The 24,595-nt window shown below is 29.1% G+C and overlaps 2 protein-coding genes across 4 annotated transcripts; one reads left to right on the top strand and one right to left on the bottom strand.

Moving 5' to 3' along the window:
• Positions 1-2,019: 2,019 nt before the first annotated feature.
• LOC108338153 (protein NETWORKED 4A) lies at positions 2,020-7,436 on the bottom strand. Of its 3 annotated transcripts, none has more exons than XM_017574886.2 (4): positions 7,118-7,436; positions 6,169-7,002; positions 5,944-6,055; positions 2,020-4,020 (listed from the first exon to the last, which is right to left on the bottom strand). In XM_017574886.2, the coding sequence occupies exons 2-4, from the start codon at positions 6,181-6,183 to the stop codon at positions 2,285-2,287; spliced, it is 1,863 nt and encodes a 620-aa protein (XP_017430375.1). In that variant the 5' UTR covers positions 6,184-7,002; positions 7,118-7,436; the 3' UTR covers positions 2,020-2,284. The 3 variants fall into 3 exon arrangements, with proteins under 3 accessions (XP_017430375.1, XP_017430376.1, XP_017430374.1); XM_017574887.2 differs by having other exon boundaries at positions 6,169-6,220; XM_017574885.2 differs by having other exon boundaries at positions 6,169-6,217.
• Positions 7,437-15,606: 8,170 nt separating this feature from the next.
• LOC128197874 (uncharacterized) lies at positions 15,607-20,711 on the top strand. The gene is made up of 4 exons (XM_052880715.1): positions 15,607-15,652; positions 18,932-19,008; positions 19,121-19,349; positions 20,590-20,711. Exons 1-4 carry the CDS (start codon positions 15,607-15,609, stop codon positions 20,709-20,711), a joined length of 474 nt encoding a protein of 157 aa, XP_052736675.1.
• Positions 20,712-24,595: the final 3,884 nt, after the last annotated feature.

The raw sequence follows: 24,595 nt of genomic DNA, 5'->3' as shown, positions 1-24,595 counted from the left end.
TCCTTTAATTCTCAACATATATTTTTATCTATAGCTTTGTTTAAGGGATATGTGGTCTGAGTATCTTCATTTTAACACATTTTATGGAGATTTATTTTTATATTTTTTCAATTTCCTTTTATGTATTATTTTTCGTTATTTCTTAGTTGCACAATATTTGTTGTCTACGATCTGAAAAGCAAAATATATAAATTAAGGTTGTCTTTTAACTTTGGTTTCGTCCCTCACCTATTATCATTTTTTACTGGCCTTGCCCTCTATTTTTCTTTTCGTGAATCTTAATCATGCTATTAATTAAGCAAACCATCAATATTTGATTAAATGTTCCCGGTTCAAATTCCAGGCTTTTGAAATGTATCTTATAAATATATTATATGGAGGAGTTTGTGATTTATTTCATTTATGTAGGTTATATATATATATATTATATATGATAAAGGTGATCGTTTAGAATTTGATTAAAGAAGGGTCGATCAAGGATAGTTGATTCAGAATAGTTAATAAAAAGTTATTGACTGATATAGGTCAGTCAAAATTTATCGGTCCAAATAGGTAGTCAATAATAATTGATACAAATAAAATACAAAAATATTGAATGTTCAATATATTTAACAATATACTAATTTAGATATTAAATCATTCTCATCAAACAATTATAATGTCATGAACATGTCAATCTCAATAATTCAATTTCAATCTAACTCATGGATTTTAGTAACCCTTTTTATTCCAACATCATATATAATAAAAGACAATATTTTCTACACCACTTCATCCTTATGCGTCTAATCTATGATTTTTAATCAATCTCAACATCATATATCATAAAAGACAATATTATCACATTCTCCTTCATAATTTTGTCACAAACTCAAAGAACCTGAATCAAAAACCAAAATAAAAATATCAAGACAAATATTTACTAGTCTAAATCATCAAATTACACATGAATTACAATTCCAACTTTATACCTAAAAAATAACACAAATCATCTTTTCAAGAAAAGAAAAATTTACTTTATTTAAAATTATGATCAACTAATCTTAACATATACTTGATAACTTTTATAACGACGAGGTTGCATCTAAAAAGAATAAAAATCTTACTAAAAAATTTAGAGAGAGAAAAAAAAATTTAATACTTTAAAATAAATAAAAGTGAGTTCTAAACTTTAAACTTTATAATATTCGTTAAACTTACAAAAAAAAAGTTCCTTAAACCAATCATCTATTAACATTTTATTGCACTCGAGTATGAACTTTTATATTGAATACTAAATGTTAATCCACAAATATAATCCAAATGGCCTGTTTGATCTCTATTTAACTTACTCAATTTAAGCAATTCTATTATGAAAAGTTACAAGTTAACTGATTGGGTAAAAAGAGTTGATTCGTTGATTTTTCAAAATCGATACAATAAATACATTTTCATTCAATTAAAATTAACGTTGGTGTTTTTATAACTTTTAACGATCCTAAATTAATTGTAATAGTTTTATAATGTGATCCAATCAAAATCATTATTGTAGCAAGTTTTTAACTTTGACATAACTTCCTAAAGTTACTGGCAATGAACTATTTATTATCAGGTGATGGTATATATATTTGACATTATGAGAACATGGACATTGAACTAAATAAAAATAGTAATAATAATAATAAATATCTGAACTTTATATTAAATATCTTAACTTTATATTACAAATGACGAAATAAAAATCTTTAAAAAGTATACCACAATAATAAAAATATATACAAAAAATAATAAAATTTGAGGGGTCGAATTACGTTCTCACCCATTGTGAAGACATTATTTAAACACTATGAACTGCAGCGAAACAATGATGAAGTCCAAACCCAACATACCGATTTAATTGCTGCATTAGCGAAGGGGTCAGTTGAAATTCAAAATCAATAATCTAAAACCCAATTTTAATAACATTATATATTACTGTAAAAGAATTCCATCTTTTAACAACTTTGAAAAAATATAAAAATAAAGAACGTTGCACAACCATTCACCTCAGACCAAACTAGGCAAATTTTCAATCTCTCAAGAACCCTTAAGGAAGGTTCTGTGGCATAGCTTCTTACAAAAATCAATGAAACTTAGCAGTGCCATCATCAAATGTGTAGTGTAGCTAACATGTCATCACTTCTCCATAATATTACAATGATCCTGACTCATATACACTAGAGCCATAAGCATAAGAAAATAAATTCCAAGACAGAGAAATGAAGATAACCAAAACAATATACAAGATCACCTTCACATTTATTCATCAGGCAGCCAAAACTGGAACCCGTTTGTGCCCCATAACGTGCTCTCTAAGCATATTATAGCTATTTCTGTAGTGCTCGAGTGAGAAACATAGCTGCCTTATGACCTCCCGTTTCTCTTCCGCTCCGTCTAAGATCACAGTTTTTTGCCTATCAATCTCCTCCTCAAATTGCTTAGCTGTTGATTTTAGCTCTTCCACTTGTTTATGTGCCTCCTCCATTCCCGCAATCAGTTGTACATGTTCCATGTGTAGCTGGTTCAAATGGTTGTTCAGGTGTTCAATCCTAACATCTTTGGAGTTCAACTCTTCCTTAAGCAAACCGACTTCAACAAAGAGGTTATCTTTCTCTAGTTGTAGAGTATCAAGGCTAGTGTTGAGATCTTTTATGCTGTTCTCTCTCTGCTCAATGTTCGCCTTTAACAGCAGAATCTCAACCCTGAGTGTCTCCTCCATCTCTACTTTTTCAGACTGGATCTTTCTGATTTCCTCTTCAAATGAACGACCTCGACATTCCCAGTCTCTGATATGTTCTTCTAAATGAGTCCGTTCCTCCAGCAACTTTGACATTTCAGACTTCAATTGAGCTTTCTCCGGGAATATTTTCTGCTCAGCATCAGATACTGCTGTTTTCAAATCCCTGACCTCTTGGTCTCGGTCAGATAGACTAGTCCTTAACCTTGCAAGCCTTTCATTGAGTTTGGTGCTCTCTCTTTTCTCACTATTGAATTTGTTTTTCCAAGTAGCCATGTCTTTAGTAGCCAAATCAAGCTGATTCAACAACTGCTGAATTCTTTCAGACGATTTATTGGCCTCAAACTTCAGTGAAGTAATTTGTGTTTCTGAAGCTTTGAGATTTTCTTTGGTAATTCTTAGCTCCCTTGCTAGCGACTCAATCTCAGCATTTTGGTCAGGCAATGCCTTATCCACAACATCAATACTTCCTTCAACCTCAATCATCTTGTGCTCCAGGGCTTCCCCTCCATCATTGACGTCTTCTTTAGTTGATGAAAACTCAAAACCAGCCTCCGTATTTTCAGCATTAAAGGGTTCGTGTTTTTCTAGCTCAATTTTCAGTTTAGTAATTTCTTCTTCTGAAAGTCTTAACTTGTCGTTAAGATTCATCAGTTCTTGTTCATAGGCGTTGATTTTGGTATAAAAATCTTCAGAATTCTCATTTCTCGATCCCCTAGATGAAACCTCTCCATGTTCCTCTTCCTGCATCCATAGCTTTCCTTTTAACTCACGTAGCTCGGTTTCCAACTCTATTATTCTTCTGTTTATCCACAGATCACTTCCATTCTGTAAGAAACCAGAATTAACTGACGAATCATCAGATTCGTTCTCAGAATCTGTCAAAGTAGAGGATTCATCCCCATCTTTTTGTGCATCAGAACCATTTCCACTGGAGCCAAGAAAGTAATCAAATCCAGCAGGTCGGTTACTTGATTTAAGACGACCCCCTCTCTTTGGAGTAGGAGAAGGCCAAGCAGAGGTCGGTTCAGAGCCAGCATCAGAAATACCAGAACCTTGGGATTGGAGATCAGAGGGTAAATTCTTTCGCAATTCTCCTGTCACATGATCATAACGTTCAGCCAGAGCCCGGTAACGACGGTAAAATTCCTCAACCAGAGCAACCAATTCTGGCCTCTTCTGATAATACATTTCAGCCCTTTTGGCGAATGAATCTGCATCCTCTTCTATCAGCTTCAACATGCGCTTCACACTCTGGTCCATCTCTGAAGTTGAAAATCATGTCATTTTCTTGGACGACATTATGATAAAAAAGGATTAACTTAAATATAAAAAATGCAAAACCCCTTCCCCAACCCCCTCAAAAAGAACTAGAGAATTCATATCCAGGAAACCATGGGAAAGAAGAGATGATCATATCACAATGACAACAACTACTTCACCAGATTTAACTTGCCCTTGCTTAGACTAAGTGACGAAGGTCAACAGCTCTCTTTGTTTAGCCAGCAGAAGACTGTAAGCTTGGCAGTCTAAAAGCAAACTTTATTAACAAGAGTAGCAGGCATCATAAAAGTGTAGAAAACAAAATTCTTTGAAGAATCTTTCAGCTTGTTTAAGAGGTGCATTCATGGAAGGAATAAAGGGGAAGAAATTTATATTTAGGTTTTTCAAGAAATAACATTACACTGATGGGGATAACCAAGATTGATGTTCCTGAGAACGGTATTTCTGAAATATATCATTTCCATGTTCAGTATTTGGTAGGTATCCTTTAAAAATAATTGCAAGGAATGCAATTATAAAACATGAATATCTTTAAAAAGTATTCTTTTTATTAGCTTAAATCATTCTCGTGAGAATAAATTCCACCCACCTCCATCAATAGGAATAATACTCAAAACATATGCCTGGGAATAATTTTTGGAAGAGAATGATTTTACAGAACCTGAACACTAATGCCCCTTTAGGAAAAACAGGAGTTCGTATATGTTCCACAGTTGAGTTGAACATGAAAGTAGACAGTAGAGTTATATGGTCTAATAAAGATAACTAATTAGCATTCCATTCACCAAAACAAAAAGATAATTAATATTCATAGATATCTTACAGCAAAGTCTGGCTTCTCTAAAGTGAGGGTGGAGAGAGAAGTGTGGAATTATAACTATTGATTAGAAAATCAATAGCTCCAATTACGATAAAATATATAAATTCATGCATTACAAACTACCATGAAGTATGAGGTTGCAACAAAGTTCCTCTTCTAAAGTTCACTGACTCACACTAGAGATGCTAAATCTCTTTATAGGAGATAATAATTTCAAATTACAATAGTAGAGTCCGCTTAAAGATAGAAGCATATCAATCGAACTGTTTAACATTCCAAACACACTTTTTCCCAAAGTTTCAACAATATTTGTTTTGTAGTTTTTCTTCTGAATACACGGAATATTAGAATCTAGCAAAAAGTTTGAATATGGCATATCAACTAATAAAAACGTTCTATGGCTCTATAGTCATATAGGTGTTTAGTACTGGTCCCAGCTGGAAGAAATGTCAAATAGCCAAATTCACGTAGTGGCAGAAATGGAAAAGCTTGTCAATCAGGCAGGCAGTGGTATTTTGTGGGTATAGGAATAGGACAGAAGTATAACAGTGTTAAAAAGTATAATAGGTAGAGTATCAAAGTGTAAATAATATAAAAGACAACCCTAAACCATCAATCAACCTGATCCAAGACAAAGTGAAAGGCATTGTTCATTTCTTCTTTTTGTAAAGGAGTGAGTGTTGGGGAGGGGATGTTGCTCAAGACCTGAACATAACCTAGACCACCAGTTAAAAGTTGTTGATACTGATTTCAAGTGAACCAAAGATATCGGGAGGAATTACCTGAACACCTATTTACCTACTTACACCCCAATTCGATTTTAGTTGTCTAAAGTAATTGGGTTGATTCGTAAGTGCTATAATGATGTTCAATTTCTGCAAAATTAATAGAAACTTTAGGCCAACTAATCTTAATGCATGTAGTTTTTATTACGCATTAAACCTTGCCGCATGAAAGCAGAGAATGCGTATTACAAGTTCACGAAGCTTTTGCACCAAAACAGCTTGATATAAAGAGAACTTATATTTAAGAATTATAAGTATCAGAGCAACAATTTATCTACAAGACGATTGCAATTGCATACCCTCTAGGTTCTCTGAAAGCCACTTAGAATTCTTGGGACTGATGTGACTATCCCACCACCAAGGATGGGACTTCTTCGACGGCAACCTGTTCATTATCTTTCTAGGATGAAACTGAAACAAAACAAAAAAGAAAACCCACCATTAACACGCGCATCAATTAACTCGTCATTCTTCTGAAGCAACCATACATGTATAGCTAAAAAATTAAGCTCCATCACACTTACCCCAGAAGCTGCCATTTGCGAGAGCAAGTTCTAGCCCAAAAGAGAAACACTGCTATCAACAACAACCCCAAACAAGAAAATAAACATCAGCATTCAAAGTTCAAAAGATGGAATAATTAGTTAGCATAACGCCTTAAGATGGCTTGAAGAGATGACAACAAAGTCTTTAATATGATGGTGCTACGATATGTATGCTGTAACTTTTCCCACACAATCCCCAATATGGGCCCAGCTACGTGGGTCATCACCTCCCGGAACAGGCCCAAAATGGAAAACGATACCAACAGTGAAATGAAACCGTCAATGAAGAAACGAGAAGCACATGGCCATGTCAGTGAGTAGCGCGCGGCGAAATTTAAAAACCACAATTAAATAGCTAATTAAATAAATGAATAAAATAGTCATAAATTTTGAACCCGTGTGTTTTAAAATTTTTATCTTATCTCTCTAAAAATCACAGACAACTGGCTACAGCTACATCCACGCGTGCAGCTCAATCGCCTCATTTAAAAGCGGTAGTTGCATTTGACATTACAAACGCAACAACAACAAAAATATCTCTGTCACCGATTTGTATTTAAAGTAAAAATTAACGAAAAAATGGTTTTTATTCATCTACAATAAATAAATTTATTCACGATAATTATGCTATTTTTCAGCAACTCAAACTTCCGATGAGTCCAAAAACGAGTCGAGTGTCGCAGGACAATAATGGCAACGAAAGAAACAAAATTGCAACCGCGGTAGGATAACCATGAATACAGACAAAATAGGAGAATCCTCCACCACACGACCAAATTGCATGTCAGACATGTAATCTCAATCCTCCATTCCCTTTGAACCAAAAAAACACAAACACAATCGAATTCCAAACATAATAAAAAAAAATAGAGAAAATGAAAATGAATAATGAAAAGTAATCCGAGGAAGATGAGAGAGATGTTCTTACATGAGATAAGGGCGTGTTTGGAAGCAGTAGCGGAGATTGTGAGAAAAAGCAATGGATCTGAGAACAGAGAAAAGGGAGAGAAAAGGTAAAAAGGATGGAATAGAGTGAGAAGTTTGAAGGAAGTATTGTGTTTGTGTTGTGAAATGTGAAGTGTTGTTAATAAGAAGAAGAGGAGAGAGAGTGAGAACTGAAAGCAAAAGAAAGTGCAGGGAAAGGAAGGGGTTGTTCCATTTAATGTCCACTAAGCTTCCACTCTTCGCACATGTTCTTCTTTTCTTATTCTCTCTCCCCTGTTGTCAATGCCTTCTTTCTTCTTACTTATGCATTTTTTTTTTTATTATATAATTTTTCATACACATATTTCTTCTTGAATATTGAAATCGCCTTCACAGTTCAAACGCTACATTGATTATTATTATTATTATTTAAGATTTTTTTTTCCTTACATAAATATTTCTTCTCTGTCACATCTAGCCGCGTTGAATATCAAAGTTCAATTAATTAATTTAAGGAAATACAAGTATTTTTTTTTTCAGTTTATTTTTTTCTAAACTCACTACCCCTAGGGGCAAAATGGACTTTGGGTTAAGTTTTACTTGTAGTTGGAGGTTGGCATTGGTAATCAATCTTTTTCCTAATTCCCCATTAGAAAACCTGCATGGTGCAATTCATGCCTTAAAAATAGAAGAAAAGTGAGATACCATTAATTACGACTACGAATGAATGTTGAAGGTATCACGCTTGTTTCATTAGAAATCATGTTTGAGGTACCTACCGTTGCTTAATTTAAGAAATAATCCAAAATATGACCAGAAAGCTGATTAGATTAATGTGTATAGACTTCAATAATGCAAGGGACCATTTTAGGATTCAAAAATTTTCAAACAAACGCAGTATAGTTAATAGGAGTATGGTAAGGTGACTTTAACATTCATTTCACACAAAATAAAAAATAAAAAAATTATACAAAAAATAAATTTTTATATATTTTTTTAAAAAGTTAAAAAAATTAAAATAATGTCACAATAATTATAAAATTTTTATATAATTTCATAATATCATTATTAAATTAATATAGACTTTAATTTTATTTGGAGACACAAAATGATAAAAACAAAATGATAAAAACGATAAAGGTGAAAGTTGTATGTAGTGGGAAAAGAGTTATTGTTGGTTGTTTTATTTTCCGAATATGGTATGCTTATAAATAGATTAAAGAAAATCGATTTCGTTTAATAAAATCCAATTGAAAAGTTAAAATTTAAATAACAATTCCTAGAAAAAAAAGTAAGTAACAAAAAAAAGTATAAATTAATCCATGTTAACTAAAAAAAATGTAAATATTTTTCCTTGAATTTAATTGAATAGGATTTGGAAAGAAATTTCGAAAACTAATTCATTTTAATTTTAAATATTTTAAGCTAAAATTTAATAATTGATAATTATTATAAAAATATTTTGTGTAAATTTCTCAGTACTATTTTCCTTTTAAATTATATATTATTAATTTGCAACTAATTTAAGAAGGAGTACTTTTGCAAAAAAAGTGTCTTAAAAAATGTTGTAAATAGTGCTTTTTAAGAGTTTGAAGTTGTGCTATTTTTCATTGACGGAATTTTAATGTGTGGTAATGTGTCTGGCAAATATAAACTTTATGGTTTTACAAGATGCAATTTTGGTGAAAATGTTCAAAAACCTTAAATGTACAGTTCAACCCTTTGTGTTTTTTATATTTCTTTTATTTTTCACAATTATACATAATTGAAATTTTTTAACAATCACAACATTTATTAATGAATTTGAGAAAAAAAACTGAGTGAATAAATTTACAAAAAATTGAAAATAAAATTTGTATTATTTATTTTGAAAGAATTTGAACAAAAGTGAATAGATTTAAAAATAAAATTTATTAATAATTTGATAAATGTGATGAATAAAAACAATTTTAATAAATGAAAAATAAAATTACAAAATTGTTCTGTAATTAAAAATAATATAAAATAAATATTTTAATCATATAATAATATTATGGATGGAGCATGTTGATTTAAAGTTCACCATTTCCAAAATATGAATTCAGACATATGTAACTTTTAATTATGAAAAGTATATAGTTTTTAATTATTATTACTACTATTGGTATTATTATTAATAGTATATTTATATTATTATTATTATTGTTGTGAACGACACCAAAAACAACAATGCTACTTTATTTCATTTAATGTAATATTTAATTCAAAAGTCTAATTCAAAATTTTAATCATATAATAATATTATTTTACTACATAACACTATTAAATTATTATGTCAATTTTAAATTGACCACAAATAAACTTATTTTCAAATGTTATTTTTTAATCTTAATATTTATTACTCAAAGAAAAAATAAACTCGTGTATATACACGGATCTCATACTAGCATTTTATATATGATTTCTTAGTTTATTTACGTGTTACATGAGACAATCTATGTTTAGTTATACCAATGCAGTTTTATTTCAGTTTTATGTTTTTATAAACATTTTGACATGACGGTGAGTATGATCTTTTTGTTTGGAAATTAGCAAAACCTATTTAGTTACATGCTAATGTTTTTGTTTGAAACTGATATTAATATTGACATGTGACACTGATAAAGTCATATAACATACTAAAAATCACGTGGACAACAACAAAAAAAATTATAAAAAATAAGTAAATAAATAAATAAAATTTTAAAAATTCACATATTAACACATGACATGTCATGAATATCATTAATAATTTAAAAAAAAAAACATCTAAATGAGACATTTTTTCAAATATTGAGACACATTTGAAACAAAAAGTTAAGTGGGTATCAACTTGTAACTTTCCAACTAAAGTAGGAACCAAACAAGTAATTAAGTTTCTTTTTTTTTAATTATGGGTTGAATTATGTTGGACTACACTCACTTAACCTATAGGTTAAATGGGTTCAAGTCAGGTTGAAAGTGGCTTGACTCGCAATCCACCAACTACAACTTTTTATTAGCCTTTTGTCATCTTTCACAAACTTATTATTATAATTATATACTACATCAAATTATATATATTGACAATTTGATTATTTTTGTTTAATATAGTGGAAACGATGTATGACATTAATCTCCCTTGTGTTGAATATACACATAGGTTACTCTACTTATAATAGAAGAAATATGAGCTAACCCAAAATAGAACTAAGGAATAATAACAAACTAACTAAAGATAAAAAATAAAGATAATATATCTAACATCTCTCCTCAAGCTAATGCATACAAATCATATATACCAAGCTTGTTACTAATATAATCCATAAAGACTTAGTGAGAATATATGTTTTTGTACTCGAATGACACCAAATTGATAATGATTTGCGAAGACGACATAAAAGACAAAATATCAATCTAGAAAACTCTTCTTGAGCAACAAATCTCGGAAGTTGCTCTATATAAATCTCTTCTTACAAATCGTTGTTAAAGAATACATTGTTGACATCCAGTAGATAAAGAAGTCATTGTTGAAAAGTTACCACGACTATAAATAAACTAAAAATAATAATCTTTGCCATAGATGAAAAAAAAAATATACGGACGTGTCAAATGCAATGGTGACAAAAGGAAAGTCGAAAGAGACAGTGGAATAATTCATTCATGAACAAGAGAGAAAACCTTAAAAATTCAAGATTCTCTTATTAAGGCACTTGAAAGAGGACAAAAAATTATCTAAATGCTATGAATAGTTGTCTGAGAGGAGACAGGATGTACGACCATGCACGACAATCTTGAAAGAGGAAAAAAAAGCAAAAAAAGCGACATTGACGCTTTGAATCGTTGCCTAAGAGGAGACGAGACGTGTCGCCATGCACAACGAAAAAGGGAACAGATCCACAACATTAAAAGGTGTTGAAAGCGCGTAGGAACTCCAATGAAGGCGTCGTTAACGACACAACCTAGCCAAGATGATCAAAACCGTATGATCATTGGTTAAAACTAGAACTCCGGTAGTGGCATCAGTAGACGACAACGATAGATGATGGTGTTGTCGCGATAGACAACACCACTGCCAACTAGTGTAATGGTAGAGAAAATAAAAAAAAAATCCTCAAAAGAACCAGGCTCTAGATTGAATATAGTGAAAACTATGTATGAGATTAATCTCCTTTTTGTTAAATATACACATATAAAACTCTATTTATAATAGAAAAAAAATATAGGTTAAGCCGAAAATATAAATAAAGAATAATAACAAACTTACTTAATATAGAAAATAAACATAATATATGTAACAATTTTAAATACTAGAACTTTGTTTCGAATAATGTTTCAATAGTTTGAATGTTTAATATATTTATTTGTTAAATTATGTAACTTGACACTTTAGTTTTCAATTACTATTTTTTATTGTAGTAAAATAAGTGAACACTTTTATTGTGTTAATATAAATCAGTCAATTTATTATTATTTTATTGTAACAAATATTTAAAATAAATTGAAAAAACAAACATCCTTAAGTGAGTCAATTTGCAAACACATCAATATATTTTGGGTCATGACATATACCAAAAATTTTTATTCACCAAAAAGTAAATCGAGTTCATTCACTTTAACGTCTCAAATAACATCTGTGTTTAGATTTTAGAATGAGTCTCAAAATTTGTAAATATTAAGATATTAATTTTTTTTTTGTTTTTCTTTATTATATTGATAAATATTATTTATAAATTTGCACCAAATATATATTAATACATTACTTTGGCACCAAAAAAATAAATGAAAAAACATATAACATAATCATGATTTTAAAAAGTTAATACACTTATAAAACAGATAATAAATAATTATCCCAAAAAATTAATATATTATACTATTAATATCTTAAACACTATTAAAATCTAAACCCTAAATATAAAAACTAATTTATGGAATAACTATTATTTTTACATAGTTTAAAAATAATATTCAAAATTCTCTAGTCAAAGTTTTAATTATTTTTTAAAATACAATACAAAAATTTAAATGTTATTTTGTAACTTTTAATACAACCAATATTTATTTCAATTATTTATTTATCCAAATATTCTATAAAATAATTTATTAAATCATAATTATGCACCAATTTAATTATTATACATTTTAATATACAAAAATTCTACGTATACAAGTATTTTAATATATAATACCATTATATAATTCACTTTCTACATCATTCACTTTTTCATTTGTATATCACACCTATATATTATATATGATTATAATACTTAAATACACATATATACATATACATATATATATATCTTAACTTTATAAAGACCCGTACGTCTCAAGCTAGTGCTGAATAAAAAAAATAGAAAAATAATATTTTGAAAGAAAAGAAAAATTCATTCCAAATCAAATTCTAATTACCTGCAAATAATCTAAACTTAATCACCTCCTAATTGTTGAACCTAATTAAGGAAAAAAAATGAAAAATCACTAAAACAATTATAAAAGAGAGAAAATTCGAAAAAACATTAAAGAGGTATTAATGTTTAAAATATTAAAATTATAGTTAATATCATTAAGTTGTCACTAGAGTTTAAAATTTAGTGTTCAAAATATTTTTTTAATGAAAAAAGAGATTTTAAAACAATTTTGACTAAAATAATTAATTATCAATTAAATGTGTTCTTTTAATATTACTGTTATATTAGTTAAAACATTGTTCTTAATTATGAAATAATAAGAGTATAGAAGATTGTGTTTTAAAATTGGTGTATTTAGTTTCATCAGATTTGAGTATTTTAATATTAAAATTTTAAAATATAAATAGAATCTCTATAAACGAGTTTCGTTATCTTAAAACATATTATCTCTCAAATCATTTCCTATAGAACTCTTTTCTTTTTTGTCTAAGTTTTCTCACAATTTGTTCATCTATTTCAAGATCAAAAACCGCTAGGGTGATCTTCGTAGTTAATTCTCCAATCAATTTCTTCAATGGAGAGAATATACAGTTTCCTGTGTGTTTGAAGTTGTGTTTAGGTTTTCTCAACAGTTAAATCTATTTATCAGGTAAGAAAAGCTAATTACATTGCTTTTAACTAAGAGACAACATATAATTTTTGATTGTATGCTTGTATGATAGTTGGTTTGTGTAATTGAGTTATTGGATTAAATATGACTTGCTGGGTTGAGTTAGGGGTTTTGAATTGCCTTTAGTTATTGTGTGTTGAAATGTTGATATGTTGTACGATTAATATTGCATTTGAGGTTAATTGAGTCATTGATTTGTTATAATATAATGGTTGGTTATTTTAGCAACTATGGTTCGTGTTAAATTGATTTGCAAGGTAGGAATGACATAAATTTGCATAATTTTGTTTTACAGAATTATTCAAACTGACTAGCCGAGCATATACTCGTTCAATGAAGTCAAAGTTAGAGAGCTACTAACTTGGTAGTTGTTGGACGAGACGAAAGTCAAAGAGTTCAATGACTTGACATTCGTTGGACCTTTGGGAGAATTTAAGTCTATAAAATTCAATGATATTCTCATTGAGCGAGCTATTTGGTCGTTGGACGAGTGTGTTGTCAGGCACTACTAGCTTAGCAAACATATCTGGTGGTTGAGCGAGTGTATTGTTAAGCACTACTTGCTGAGCGAACATATTTGGTAGTTGAGCGAGTGTGTTGTCAGACCTTACTCATTGAGTAGGAGATCTCGTGGCTGAGTGAGTGTGTTATCAAGCACTACTCACTAAGCGAACCAATATGGTGATTGAGCGAAAATATCATAATTTAACTAAATTTTTTGCATGTCTCTTGTTATGTGTTTAGTGTGTTTGATTATGTGAATATTAAAACGGTGGTTGGAACCAATCCATGGAAGATTGGTTGTAATTTTGTTTAGTGTATGCTTTGATGTATGGGAGTTCAAAAATGACGTATCTTGATATACTACCAATCATTCAACTCATGTAAAAAAGAATAGTGTGGGGAGAGAATGACAAGAGGTCATAACTCTAGACTTTTGGTTATAAGCGCGAAAGAGATTAACCTTGTGAATAGTAGGGTGACAACCCTTGAGTTTATGACTTTATGATACCATTTATCTAGTGTCAATTGTTTGTTTGAATAAATTATTTATGATACATTATATAAGTTTAGTTGATAAACTAGTATATTTGATTATTTTAGGTCAGTCTTCTGCACATTATCTTACACTTTACTTTGTTGTGTTTCATTGTGTTTTAGCTATGATCACTTTACGGTGTGAGTAGAGGTTGAAACATATGACAATATATCTCTAATGTACATAGAGAAAATGACATAGTAGCTTATAGTCTTTCTTAGTTGATGTGTATAAGAGTCTTTTTTTTATAAACTCTTGTAGCACTAGTAAGAAATTGTATTTTTTTCTAGAACCGAAGCGTATCAAAACACAATGACAGTCTCATAATTTTAAAAACACTATATGCCTTGGTTGTTAAGAAACCGATGTTTAGAGAGAATACTGCCTCGGTTGGCAGGGTGAATCGAGGCATAAACCTCACAGGGCAGAGATACTGCCTCGGTTCTCAAGATGGACCGAGGCATATAAGCCTTTCTAATTGGACCGTGGGTCCTTCAAGTTAGGAAACTTTTCCCCAAATGCCTCTTCTCCTCTCCTCTGCACGCGAGTCTCCCTCATTCTCTTGAGCTTCACTTGCACCAGCCATAACTTCGTTGTCCTCAACTTCACAGATCCACCATCATAAAACCTTCACTGTAAGTCAGATCCACCATTTTACCTTTCCTTCATTCTCACCGATTGAAATCGGGTTCTAGCCATTAACACCGGTTAAATATTCGTTTCCAGCCTTTTCCACCGTTTAATCGGACCATTTCACCGATTAAACCACCATACAACCCTGATCTCTAACCTTCACCGAACAATCCTTCAGATCTAGGGTTTGCTCGTTCCTTTTCCTCTTCAACACCGAAACCTAGAGTTTATAGATCTGTGTGCTTCTTTCGCTGACTCATATTCTCCAACCACGCGTTCAGCTCCAATTCTTAGATTCTTATCCGATCTGCCATGACCAGGGGGTCATCATCTCCTCTTCTCCTTTTTATCGACGATGCTACGATGGCGGTGAGAGCGCGCGACGGTGTTGCGATGGCGATTGCGATAGCAGTGAGAGCATAGCGACGGTGCGACGAGGGCGTAGCCGGTGGATCTGCGTTTCTCTTCCTTGGGTTTTTGGTTCTATTTCTTTGCAGGTGGATGGCGAAATGGATAGTGTTTGCGGTTTGGATTCGCCTCTTGAATTGGGGGTTGTGCTTCTTAGTTTCCTCTACGGCTTTTGATTGCTCACTGGGAAAGGTCTCGCTCCCACCAGCCGACTAATGGAAATAGACTAACTATCGGGCGTCAAAGAAGTCATAAAGAGCTTGGCCCGTTTATAAGTTCCCTCCATAAAGGAAAAGAATCTTATCCGATCGGCCTGTCCGCTCATTAGGAGGATGGTGATGGGCTCCGATTGGTCTGTCATGCAGAGTGGGGCTCCAGGTATAAACTAAGTTCATTTCGCAATTGATCTCTTTTCTTTGTAACTTGTTTGAAAGTTAAATAACTGATGGAAACCACAATTTGTGCAGAATGTTCGTAGATGCAATGATGCACAAATGTATGATTGCAATGGAGTTAAATATTGAACAGGACACCTTCCTTTGCCCCCACTTATGCAAAAACATGGATGAAACAAAATTACAGGATAAGCTTGAGATTAAAAAATAGAGAGAGAAGTTTAAGGCACAAAAGAGAAGGAAAAGAGAAAGTAAAAGAACATAGAAAAACATAACAGAATGAGGAACCAAGATTTAAAAAAAATTAAAAACACTTTACTGCCTCGGTTGTCTGTGAACCGAGACAGAATGAGAACCTTTTTGACTCGATTCAGAACCGAAGAAAAAGCTTATCCAATAAATGTGTATATATTATAATACTATGGTTATGATGGTAGATAACTCTATTAATATTTTATATATTTTATATATTTTCTAACTATTTTGGTTTTGTGGTGTTCAATTTTATAATATTTTATTTAGTAATTTTATACTAAATGAGATATTATAATAAATAACAAACATTTTTAAATAATATATGAAAAATGCTTTATGTATAACCTTTAAGCTACTGAATTTTACTAACAAATTAGTTTCAAATAATAAAATAAAATTATTACCCCATAATTTCATTGAGGAACTTTATGTAGTTGCCTTGCTTCGTTTACCTTTCTTTTTGCTTTGAGTGCATGAACCACTCACATTGACCCAATACTCCAACATCAACCATGAATCATGCATTATGCATAACTCCAAACCCAACATCTTTTAAGCTTCGTCATTCTCATCATATTCCAATTTGATTTCATGTACACACTTAAAGTATTTCAAAAACGACAAGAAATAATTATCATTTAAGTGTGTTTTAATAGTTTTTTTTTTCTATAATCATTCATGAAATTTAATTGTTATATTCATTTTAATAAAACTTTTTTTAGAGTTCAAAACAAATAATAAAACCTTTTAAAATAATCTACAGCATCAACAATATACATGTATACATACTTTCAAATTACAGAAGTTTACAAAAAAATATTAAAAAATATTTTGCCTCATAATTTGAGTTAGGAACTTTATACAAAGCCTTGAGGCACCCTACACTGACCCAACATCTGGTAGAACGAATAATTCATTTATATGCATTATTTATGCATATGTCGAAAACCTATCACTTTAAGAGTGTACATTTTTGTATTATTCCTGGCCAAAAGTAAAAGCCCTTTTCCTTTTTATTTTTGTCTTTTTTTAATGGCAGAAATAAAAAGAAACTCCAAAATATAAAAGACACTTTTTGATTGAGGGACCCGAATTTGAGAAGTCAATTACATTGTAGATAATGCTTAGCATCCTTCAACTTTTTTTTTATGTCACCCATAAGTCTCACCACGAAGTCCTACCTATTAATCTATTGTTTACTAAAACTGCAAGTCTCATGGGATAATAATGTTCTCTTTTCAGAGTTTTTTATGATCACTTCCCATTCTCAGCCACAAATTTTGTTGGTTCTAATTTGAGATTTCTTTTTCAAAAAATAAAAGCCTATTTTAAAAACATTATTAAAAGTAATGTATTTTCACTTTAATTTCGTTTTAAGTATTTTGTTCCCACATAACCGAAATCTCAATATATCTACTCTCATGTCAACAATGGGAAGCAACAACTACGAGACTCTAGGTTGCATGGTAGTGATGAGACTCTCGGAAGACAAAGAAGACTCTAAACACAAGTCTTTGAGAAAACAAAAAAGCTCTGAATGCGAGTGTATGTTACCACTGAAAATGAGATTAGGTTGACAAATTTGTTATTTTTTTTACCGATAAATTTTATCGACAAAAAAATTTGTTAGTAAAAAGAAAATATGCATTACAAATAAATTTACTAACGATTATTCTGTTAGTAATGATGATAAAATATTTATTGATAATTTAAATTTTAAAATCTTAGAATAAATTGTCAATAATTCAAATTTATTGACAAATTTATTTTTGTTAATAAAATTTTGTAGATACTTTTATGAATTTTTGTAGTAATATAATATTTTTTATGTAACTACACTCGAATATAGATTTATTATTATATTTTTATTTCTATTATTATATAAAAAAAACAATTAACTAAAGTTGTGTTGAGTTTTGGAATTATTATTAAGTAAATAAAATCAAAATGTGAAAATAAAATTAAATTAAGAGATTAAATGGAAACTAGATGAAGAACTTAAAATTTGATTGAAATATAAGGACTTCTAAGAAGAAAGTTAAGCGTAGGATAAAAAAGACATTAATAATAAAATAATCTTTGCATTAGTGTGAGTTTCTAATCTTTCTTTTGGTTTTCTCTCCTAATAAAAGGAAATATATCTAATTAAATATATGCTTTTTACAAAACTTTGAAATAAGAATATAACCAGCTAATTATGAAGTTGAAGATTTACTTTGTTGTTCTATGCCACAGTGGCACACACATTCATTATCACTTTAAAAATTGCGAAACCAATGAGCCTAGGACGATGCAATCATTGTATTCCACCTCTTTATTTCCGACAGAAACTTCCAAACCCTTCTGTCTTGAGGTTTCTAAAATTTCAAACGTGACCTTGTTTGTGTCAAATACTTGATTCTTGATGCTTGATACCATATTCTTATCATACGCTGAACATAACAACATTTTTCCTAGTTTTGATCCAAACAAGTTTTATAGATATGAGACATAAATACAACATCCTGCAATGCCAGAATTTCCTCGTAAAAGAACTGGTCAAACAAGTGTCCGTAATAATTCGATCATTAAGGAATGATGATGAATGGCAAAAGCAGCTTCCTTCTTTGCTTTTCTTTGGGGACATTTTTTCTCTTACTCAGCCACGTCAATGCTGAAAGTTAGTACTTTTTTCACTTTCTTTTTCTTTCTTGATGCATTTGGTAGGAACTCTTTACAGTTTATTCAATTTCTAAAATTGACTTATCAAAATATTGAATTATCCAAATGTTAGTCTGAGATTAAAAAGTCGAACACGGTACAAAAAAATTCGTAATGAAATTTTGAAATCAGAAATAATGTCAATTTCCTATATATTACTGATGTTCTATGTTGTGTTTTTTCATTAATTCTCCCTTAAACACTTACTTTTACAAAATCCTAATTAAATAAGAAATTGTGATGATTATATTTTGTAGAAAAATTCATGAGACTACATAAGAAACATGAGTTTTTGTGTGCCTTTCAGATATGACTGAACCAAGGAAAAATGCAAATCTAAGTCCATTCGAGAGTTGGAGGAGTGCTTACTTCTGCATGCAGAATGTAATGAGTTATATTAAGAATTCCTCTTAATGGTTATTAAGTGGTATACTTAGGGATTAACATATATAATTTGATTAGATTTATCTCTGATAATAATGGTTACTGTGTGCAGACATCATATTATTGCACGATAAAAGATGGATACACAATTGGAATGGAGGGTGTGATAAATGTGCATGATTCTGATATCAAGAACTTTTGCAACAATGGATGCTATGACCACACTTTATATGTCTTAACTTGCATCAAAGATGTTAAGTCAGACTTCTTCTTCCAGACCAAGCAACCCGTCTCTTATGTCTGGAATGTTACTTCCAGGGCTTGCGCTAGTCAGCTTAATGGTAACAATTTTTTTATCAATTTTCTCATGCACATTTTCAGTTTTACATATGCATGCAATCACTGTCTAATGGACAACCTTTTAACACTATTTTATAGCAATGATGACAACAACATTACATGCAAATTTACAATTATTAGATCAAAATAAAATGTTTCCTTCCAACAACTATTTTTACTAAACCAACAAACAAAATATTAAGGGTGTCAAAATTAATTAACATGATTCACCTGACACACCAAAGATTGAACTAAAAGTAACTTAACCCAGGCTGAATTAAAAAATTTATAATCTAATTCCATCTAAATATGTGGGTTATTGGTTAATGCATTTACGAATGTTTTATTTTTCTAATTTATTTTATATATTTATGAAAGTTGATTCACTGGACTCATTTTTTACAACTACACAATTAAAATGTTTCCCATTTCAACAAAGGTATTTATATGAATAGTAATTGAAACTTAAAACGTCAATCTCAAACAAATATTATTAAACAACATTTTAATATTTTAAAAAAAAATCAAACTGTCGATCTATATAAATAGAATTAATAAATAATTATAATAAAAAAAATTTTAAAATACAAATAAAAACTAATAAAAAATTGTTATTAATGAATTATGAATAATTTTAAATCTGAATCAAATCCGTATAATCTGTAGATTTTATTCAATTGATCTACATTTGAAATAAACTTGAATTTTTTTCATAATCCGGTTTGAATCCGGATAAACTAGTTAGCTCACAAGTTAAATATTTATTTGACATCTTTAAAAAATATTATAATCTATACCCATACATAAAAGAATTCACTTTTTTCGTATACACATTTTCTTTTTAATTTTACTTTTTTCAGTAACCATTATTTTAAATTAAAATAACTACTTTTCACTTCTATCTTATAAATGGCCGTTAATTTACATTTCATTATTTTTTAAATTAAAATAATTACTTTATTCTTTCAAATCAATATTTATTTAAGTTCAGTTATTTTTTGAATTAAAATAATTATTTACGATAAAAAAACACAAACAAATATGCGTAGTATGTTTACAATAATGTGTACATATAACTATAAAGTTTATTACAAATTTAGGTTTCAGTACGTAAACTTGTGTGATTTATTAAGAATAATATAATGTTGGTCTATCTTGTATAATTAAGAAGGATAAAGAAAACACAGTTAAATTTAGGAGTGATAGAATAAATAAAATTAAATATGAGTTTTGGTTATGCAGGTTTCAATACAAATGTTACTGCTCATAATCCAAACAGTGGGAGCAGAGTGTACGGTAGAGTTCATATGTCCCTTGTTTCAGCACTAACCACCATGGCCTTCATTGCCACATTTGCTGTGTGACACTTTTCTCAGTCTTATGGAAATGGACATTTAGTTTAATGATGTTGAGTTTCATGATTTTATCTGTAATCCATACAAATAAATAAACCAGTGGTGTAAAAATATATGTTATATAACACATATTTAACTATAACCAGGATTACTTCCTATAATCTATGTTGGTGCAAGTAAATTTTGCATTGTGAACTAATTAATTTTAGAAACTATTTTCATATACTTTTTCTTTCTAAGTAAGAGTTTAATAATTAATGTCAAAATTTGTATTACCAATTAATGAGAGATGATTTTAGTATGAATTTAATGTGATTAGTATAAATATTGAATATAAAATTATTTTTATTCTCGCTCTAATTAAAATAAAGAAAACAAATCGGCATTATAGGTATATTTGACGAAATAAATAGTTTCCCTGTACTATTTTTCCTTTTGATTACAATGTTTAATTGCGGTAGTACAACACAATTTAAATAATTTTTGGACTTAAATACTTTTTTCATATATATAGAATATTTGAGTAAATTTTAGTTGCACTCTCTTTTTTTTCAAAAACTAACAGAAACACATGTTGCATTTGTATATCCAAATGCTTTATTATATTAAAATAATATAATTTTAATATATATATATATATATATATATATATATATATATATATATATATATATATATATATATATATATAACACGATAAAAAATCATTAAAAAACAACTAAATCAAGAAACAAAAATAATTATAAAATTAAAAACTATTTTATAAACAAAAATTATTAGTATCTAAAACAGTTTTTACTTTTTAATAAGAATATAATTGTTTTCTAAATTATAGTCTAAATTAAATATTAATAATTTTTAACTTATAAAATATTTTCTAATTTAGTGAATAAAAATGATTCTTATTTTAATGATATTTGTGAAGTGGAAAAATATATTGTTACAGATTGAATAGAGAGATTATAAGGCCATTAAATAAGAAAACTTTTTATTTCTTAAGGAAGATCTCTATGTCCTGTTCTACAACTTAGGACATGAACTAAATTGTTTTGGGACTTCTTATCCCCACAAATTTCTTACTGAACTTCCAAATTTTTTCTATGATACTCATTTTAAACCTCAACATTATATATTTTATATTAAATAATTAAATAAATATTATTTATTGTTTTTACCTAACCCCCTAAACATTATTTATTGTCACTGTCCACCTCTTAACATTTTAATATTATTTACTCTTCCACTCACTATAAACAAATTAAAGAATTAAGCTTTAAAAAAATAAAAATTAAAAAAAAAAAACTAAATCTTGAAATTTAGTGTATTATCTTAACTGAAATTTAAAATCTAATAACCATAATAAATCATACAAAATCAAAATTTGAAATTCGTTAACTAAATTTTGAAATTTGATATATAAAAACATAATACCAAATTTTAAAATTTGATACATCAATAAAATTATGCTTAATGAGACTCATTCAACCATATTTTGAAACTTAATAAACACTAAAAGCAAACTAAATTTCACAATCCAATAAAGAGATCAATTCACAAAACAAATTTCAAAATCCAATGCAAATATCAATCTCAGCAAAATAATCGAATTTTCAACTCTAGTACACTTCACCGAAAATGTCATCTGATTCTAATATATCTTATCAAACGCCATTGCTGTAAAGCATAAATTGGTGAAAGAGATAATATTACAGAGAATTACTGATACAAGGAAGCCATAATCATTTATTTCCACCTTTTAAAATGAATTTGTGTGTTTTATGTGTACTAAACATTAATATTTTACAATTATCAGAATATCATTAGAGAATTATTTTCAACTCACTAAAAGACAAACTCTTCACTGGACCCATTTCTCTTCACAAAATTTGGGAACTGAAATTAAAATTAATGGTCGTTGAACACCATTAAAGGGACACCAATAATACCTTCTTTACTTTTTAAAAACCATTTTTTTTAATACAAATATTCTAAATTTAAAGTAATCTTTTTTTTAGAAATTTATAATTTTTAACTTAATTATACTTTAATAAATTAAAAAAATAAAATATTTTTAATACATGTTTATTTTCTACAATCTATTAAAATAAAATTCGAATTATAATTACAAAATTATTCGTTTTTATATATTTTTATCTCTCATTTACCTAATATTATATATATATATATATGATTATTTTTGAAAAGGCAGTATTTTATGTAGATACCATTTATTTCTCACTGTCACGTTTATAAAGTTAGTGAAAGTACATCTACCGATGGGTTGGTATGCACAATGCAAGGAAGAAAAAACAATTGATTATTGATTCTTTCACATTTAGATTTGAGGGGAGAATGTTATAAGGGCAATATTTGGAAATTCAGTTTTTTTTATGAATTTATGTGTTTATTGGATTGTGAAATTCAATATATTTGGGGTATTTTTCAGATTTTGAAATCTGGTTAAATAAAAAATCTGAATAAATATTTTAAATTATGAAAATTGATTAAAAATAGTTCTGTGCATGTGCCAAAATTTAAAATTTTATTTGATTTTTTCTGGTAATCAAATTTTAAAGAGAGGGTATAAATTTAAAAAAATTTAAAAGTTTAATTATTTGACGTGTTTAGAATGGGAAGAAGGGGAATAAGTTACTTGGGATGTACAGTAAATAGTACATAATGTTAGGGAGTAGTAATGAGAATAAATAATGTTACAGGGAGTGGTTAGCAGTAGTAAATAATCTTTACCTATTATTTAATATATATTATTTAATATGTAGGGTGCGGAAGAAGCCCCCAGTTGCTTTTCACCCTACAAGTTTGAGGCATTTGGACTATTAAGAATATACACTATTTATTTTCGTTCAATAACTAACTTTGGTTGTTCAGATTAAAATAAACAAGCTATTCGCTAATGGAATTTGGATTTACTCTAGGTCCTGTAAACTTTTAGCATTAACGGTTTTTTTTTAAGAGTTTGAGAGGAGTATTCGAAGCAAACATTTTTTGGTTTTTCTTCCTATATTTCCATAATTCTTCATTTTATAATTTTTAGAATGATTGTTTTATCCTTTTAAAGGTGGCTTGTGAATAGTTTCTGAAATGATTCTTTCAAAAACAAATTTTTCTAAATTTTCAGAATATAATTTTTATTATAAGATTTCCATAACAGACTTTTAGAACCAAAAATTTTCAGAAATAATTTCTTTGAGACATATAAATTACATTTCATAATGAGTTTTCTAGAACAGAATTTCTTTCTAGAACAACTTTTCCAATGTTCTATGAAATGAACTTTCAAGGATAAACTTTTCGGAACAAATTTTCTAGAACACATAAAATATATTTCAGATTTTCAGAACAAAATTTTCAGAATAAAATTTCCAAAATAGTTTTTAAAGGGTGATGACAGCCACAACGACATCAATCCAACAGTGATGATGTGGTATAACAAGGAAGGATAATATAGTCTTCTTGGTTGGAATAAAAGGGTACAGTTAGAAATCATTAGGGTGCAGGAAGAAAAAGGCCTTGTAAATCTTAACACCTAATCATCAAATTCTAACAATATAAAACGATAGAATTAGATGGCTCATCATAATAAAGAGATAAAATGTTGGCTCATCATAATAAAGGGATAAAGTTCATTGAAAACTAAAAGCACCTCTATAACGGTGCTCCATTTCAGTGTTCGTTACAAGGTACCTGAATTTCATTAAATTACGAAAAGAAACATTGCACAAATACAATGATGGATCATAGTTGACTAACCTGTAATTAAGTACATATTAAAAACAACCAGAAAAACAAACTTGGAACTAAGAAACATGTTAGTTTGGACAAGAAACTAAATGGGAATCGAGTTAAGATTTTTGCGTACGTTAAACCATTAC

This window comes from Vigna angularis, chromosome 7 (genome assembly GCF_016808095.1).
Source record: "Vigna angularis cultivar LongXiaoDou No.4 chromosome 7, ASM1680809v1, whole genome shotgun sequence".
Lineage (NCBI taxonomy): Eukaryota > Viridiplantae > Streptophyta > Magnoliopsida > Fabales > Fabaceae > Vigna > Vigna angularis.
This window is presented reverse-complemented; position numbering and strand designations above follow the sequence as displayed.